The sequence below is a fragment of the Asparagus officinalis genome, chromosome 2, assembly GCF_001876935.1.
Source record: "Asparagus officinalis chromosome 2, Aspof.V1, whole genome shotgun sequence".
In the NCBI taxonomy this organism is placed as follows: Eukaryota; Viridiplantae; Streptophyta; class Magnoliopsida; order Asparagales; family Asparagaceae; genus Asparagus; species Asparagus officinalis.
In genome coordinates, this window is record NC_033795.1 from 13,535,211 (window position 1) to 13,541,278 (window position 6,068).

Here is a 6,068-nt window from a genome sequence, read left to right on the forward strand (position 1 = left end):
GCAGGGGGACATGTATGTAGTTGACTACGAGGGAAGATTCATGAGCTTGCTTCGATCTACGGGTATGTGGCAGACAAGAGAGTGTCAGACTCAGATGTTTCTTATGGGGCTTCGTCCAAGACTTCACCATTCCTTGTTTCCAGACGATTTCGCTCAATACGAGACGTAACTGACACCGCTATTTCACAGGAGACAGATATTAGTTCTCATATTATGAGACTACATCTCTAATCTTGTTTTAATGATTTTACAAACAATCCCTAATATTGTTTGTCTAGTGTTTGTGTTTGTTATTAGATATTCTAGATAAACATCAACGTTGGAGGTTGGATGGAATCGAGTATTAACGATCATATCCTTTGGAGGATGGAAGGAATATCGGAGTGAAGCAATGCATTCAAGTCAAATATCCAAGTTCAAGCTTCATCCGCAAAGTTTACCAAGAAGAGCATATTGAATATTAATCAAGCTTGGGTAAATAGACTAGGTGTTATATTATGTGTGTTAAATACTTCAAGCTCAATCATACACACACATACACGTTTTGTATATATATATATATATATAATATATATATATTAATGGGTATCCTTGTCATAGGAGGGGATTTCCTCCTTGACGCCTCTAAAATCACATGATTGAGCGACATTGTGGATGATCCGCTCCGTTGAACTTGATCTACATATTCTAAAACCCCAACACACCAAGTTTGGGGTGAATCTGTCGTCGTTTGACCCTCCATCGAGCCATGTGAAAAGTTCTATTCATTCAAAACCGTTAAAATTGATACGAGTGGATGAAGGGTCAAACGACGACGGGTTCACCCCAAACTTGGTGTGTTGGGGTTTTAGAATATGTAGATCAAGTTCAACGGAGCGGATCATCCATAATATTGCTCAATCATGTGATTTTAGAGGCGTCAAGGAGGAAATCCCCTCCTATGACAAGGATACCCATCTAATACTATTATAAAAGTGTGTTGGTATGTTAAAAAATTTCTTCCCAAAGTGACCTTAAATTTATGCTAAATCATATACATACATAACATATGTTAAAACATTTCTTACCAAAGTGCCCTTAAATTTATGCTAAACCATATACATACATAACATACCACATACATAAAACATACAATTTTATGTTAAAACACATACATACAAAACATAACACATACATAATAAAACATATAGATACATACATAAACCATAACTATGTATATTTATAGTTAACACTTAATGACGTTTTAATTGATACATGCATAATGTCATCAGTTACAATTGATAGTTACCTCAACGTATGACGTTTTGATTGATACTTAACGCTTAATTAATGTCATCAGTTACAATTGATGTCATATGTTACAATTTATTTATATTGGCTATACGTGAATGCTTAGCTGTACGTGAATTTTATGTTGACATAAAATTATGAACGGATGTATAGTGATAATTATGAACGGATGTATAGTGTTCTTATGAACGAAGGAATATAAATTTTAAATTTCGGTGATACGTGAATGCTTATGTTGCTTGCTAAATTAATGTCATCAGTTACAATTGATTTTGTCTCTCATAACTATGTAATAAATGTTATTTACACTTTTGTCTCTTCTATCTCATATAAATATACTACATACTCAACTTTCATCTTACCAAATCTTATCGAATCCTACCAAAAAAAATAGAGATGGAAGCAACACTATGTGATTCAAAAAGGTTAGTAAAATCATATTTTTTTGTAAGGTATAAACTCTGAATTATCTCTATAATTTATATTTTTTTTTCGTGAAGCCTGTCATCTGATCAAGATGGAACTAATGATCAATCCAACATCATGATCCGAGAGTTAAAAATTTATCAAAAATAATGGAGTATAATTGTTCGTGTCTTACATAATACTATAGACTCCTTTAAGAATGGAGAAGGGAATAAACAAAAGCTAATTCTAATTGATGAAGAGGTGATACAAATTTCACATTGTTATTATTTCATTTAATTATCATATTACCATGATTACGTAATTTATTCTACATTGTGTATTTTGTAGGGAATACTTATCCAAGCAATTTTATTTAATAAGCTGATAGAAAAGTTCAGCGGTTAATTGATAAAGGGGGAGACGTATAATATAACCAATGGAGAAGTAAAGCCTCCAAATTTGAAATATCCAACAATTAATCCAGAAAAGGAGTTGGCATATAACCAATGGAGAAGTAAAGCCTCCAAATTTGAAATATCCAACAATTAATCCAGAAAAGGAGTTGGCACTCACAACAAAGACAATCATTCGAGAAACAAAAAAAATTGTATCATTGGAAAAGTTGAAACCAACATTCCTTTCATTTAAAGATGCTTCTGTTTTTTATGATGGAATAATACCTTTTGGTAAGTTTTTTTTAAAATATTATGCGAAAAATAATTCATATTAATAATCACTAAAATTTCTCTGTTGCAGATGTTGTTGGATTCGTGACAACTGTGAAACCAATTTTTACTAATCCCAAATCCAAAAGAAGGGAGGTCATAATTATGAATAAAGAGTAAGAATTTAATATTATTGTTTATTATTATGTACTGATTATTGGTAAGAAAACTAATGTTTTTTTAAAAAATTTAGATTTGATCAAATTTCGATGACACTATGGGGTGATTTAGCGGAGATTGAAGGATCGTCTTTGGAGAATTTGAAAGATGCGAAACCCGTTGTTGCATTTCTAAGCGTAATTGGTAGACGTTATTTAGGTAAAAAAAATAACGACAAGCATGGTTTTAAAATGATGTGAAAATATTTTAATTTCAAGTTTGTTTTATTTTTAGGGGAGTTTCAATTATCTACAAAACCACACCAAACCTTTCGGTTTTCGGTTATTTTTTTGCGGTTTGGTGCGGTTTTTTTCTTTCCTCGGTTTTTTCGGTTATGGTTCGGCTTTGGTGTGGTTATTTTTTTGGTTATCGGTTTTCAAGTTATAGCCCTAACACTATGGGTCAATTTAGCAGAGATTGAAGGATCATCTATGGAGGACTTGAAAGATGCAAAAAACCGTTGTTGCATTGCTAAGCGTAATTGGTAGACGTTATTTAGGTAAAAAAAATAACTACAAGAATGATTTAAAAAAGATGTGAAAATCTTTTAATTTCATGTCTATTTTATTTTTAGGTGAGTTTTAATTATCTACAAAGCAATCAACTATTGTGCTCGTGAATCCTAAAATTCCACAATGTAGAGAAATGATAGACTGCTGTGTAAGTTTTATCTCTTTTATTTCAAAGTTTTAAAATGAGTTTTTCTATATATACCCCTTAATTTATATGTAACTTTAAAATTACATCCTACATTATTGTTCTTGCAAAACTATCATCAAAAAATAATTATTTGGGTCATTTCTTTCTTAATATATAAGCAAGAATATAATGTTAATTTTAATATTACATTGTTCAAATTATAAATTATAATCACTTGTGGTGTAAGTTTCAAGATATCTATAATCAAAGGAGCATATATGGAAAATCCATTTTATAAAAAATAAATTGTTCATTAATTTTAACTCTTACTTCTCATAAATTTTAGACTTGGTAATTCAAACAGTGAGAGTAGTAAAATGTGTTGTCGACACCAACAAAAAGGATCATTCAAGCAAATAGGGTCAAGCTGACTGATGTTATCAATACTTTGCCTCAATTGTCTAAGGTATGTTAAATTTAGTAATAATGAAAACTAATTTATTTGATCATCTAAGTTTTAATGTTATTTTACTTTTCTCCAGAGTATGTTTTGCTCATTTGCGGCAAAAGTTATTACAATAATTAATAAGGAAGAACCATTTTTTTAGTGCATGTGCAAAATACAAAAAGGCAGTGCATGAGATTAATGGCAGCAAGGAAAATTACACAAACTGTAAAAATGAAGATTCAGATTGGACAATCAAGTTGGATAATATACATTAATCTCTATATCATTATTAATATATATTTACAATTTCTTATGCAAAAAAATTCATTGCAAGTATAACTTGCGCCTAGAGGTAAATGATCGAACAGATACAGCATATGTAACTTTATTTGACGAAGCAGAAATTTTGATTGGTTGCACAGCTATTACATATGTAGAGATGTTTGAGGATGAATCTTCTGAATGTTACAAGAAAATGAAATCATGCTTAGAAAAAGAATATGTTTTCCTTGTGAAGATAAATAAAAAAGAAGAATCCAATCGAAAAGCAAGATGTATAATTGCGCAGGAGGTTCGAAAAGTAGAAGAAATACACCCCTAGCTGTGGAAACTGGAGAAACTGGTAGTAGCAAAGTTATTGACGGCAGAAAAAGACTGTTTGGGCTTAAGAGTGAAATAATGAAGAAAAAAAATGAAAATAGAACCAAATACTTCAAGCGCCTAAAATTTGTATTTCTTTGCTTATTTCAATAAAATGAAAATTTATCTGTTACTTCGTTTCACAACACACACCAAGAGTCATGTCACCTATAGTAATTAGTAATTAACCTTTTAAGTATTAGCTCTTTATTTATCTATGAACAATTATTTTTATCTCCTTTCTTTCTCTACAAGCTCTCTCAAAGTTCATTATTGCATCAAAAAAGGGTTTATATCGGATTTTATTTCAATTACCCATGAATAATCATTAAAATTAGAATGATACTTCAAGTTTCCATGGAACCAAAAGCATATTACAATGTTAGGAATTTCTATGGAATTTTATTTCACTAAATCCGTTTTTGTTTGAATTTTTGTGATTAAATCAGAAACACAGAAGTATGAGTGACGTGGATTTCATGATATCTTCACTCGGAAATTATTTTGACGATTTGAGTCTATGTTGTTTTAGTTTATAGCTCTGTGAAGTTTTAGCGCATTTAGATCTCGATATCTGATCCGATTCTTCTAGATTTTGAATTTTGCTGCAATTTTAAGTTTGGTTTAGCTGTCGCAGGTGTGGTTATGGGTGATTTCATTAAGTTTTGTGCTGTGATTTGTCTAATCTTTTTTATATCATATGTGAAAATTAAAGTATTTCGTGATATCTTTTTGTGGATGGTCTAGGAGGAACAGGTAAAACTTTCCTTTATCGTGCATTGCTTGCAAATCTAAGATCAAGAAAAAGATGATAGCATTAGCAACAACGACATCAGGAGTGGCTGCAGCAATAATGCCAGGAGGGCGAACTGCACATTCGCGATTCAAAATTCCAATTACTGCTAATGAGACCACAATGTGCAATATATCAAAGCAGGATGGAACATCAAAATTGATACGATTGGCATCACTTATAATATGGGATGAAGCACCTATGGCAAAAAGATTTGCGATTGAGACGGTTGACAGAACATTGAGGGATGTAATGGGTGACAAAAGAATTTTTGGTGGAAAAGTAGTCGTGTTTGGAGGTGATTTTCGTCAAGTTCTACCAGTTGTTCCACGGGGCACTAGAGCAGAAACAATCAATGCAAGTCTTGTGAAATCATATCTCTGGGAAAAAATAGAGAAATTATCTCTCACTATTAATATGAGGGCAAAGACTGATCAAGTATTTGGAGAGTTCTTATTGCGCGTGGGGAATGGAGAGGAACCCACAATAGATGAGAATTTGATACTTCTTCCACATGAAATGGTAATAGAATATGACAATGATGAAAACTCTAAAAAAAATTGATTGATGTTATCTTTCCATCATTACAAGCAAATTCATTGTAGGCATCAAAAAATGCTCATAGATATCCAAATACTGCTCAAGATAAAGAGAAAATGATGAATGTCATCATCTTAGTCAGAGGGGGATCATCCAAGGGAAGCGAAACAACATAGAAGAACAATGTGCACACCAACAACAAAATACACTGACAGGCGACATGCATAGGCGCGGTAGCCCATGGTGACGCGCCTAAGGCACGACAGCCCATAGTGACGCGCCTAAAGCACGGCAGTCCATGGTAACGGGCCTAAGGCGCGGCAGCAAAGGGTGACGCGCAAACACAGTGGCCTCTTATGTAAATTGTTGGTAATTTTTAAGATCTCTTGAAGGTCCACGTGGCAGCATATCAGAAAGAGAACGTGTA

The 6,068-nt window shown here is 32.5% G+C and overlaps 1 protein-coding gene across 1 annotated transcript; it reads left to right on the plus strand.

Moving 5' to 3' along the window:
• On the plus strand, positions 5,117-5,817 carry LOC109830858. Its single transcript, XM_020398219.1, has 2 exons — positions 5,117-5,623; positions 5,707-5,817. Exons 1-2 carry the CDS (start codon positions 5,117-5,119, stop codon positions 5,815-5,817), a joined length of 618 nt encoding a protein of 205 aa, XP_020253808.1.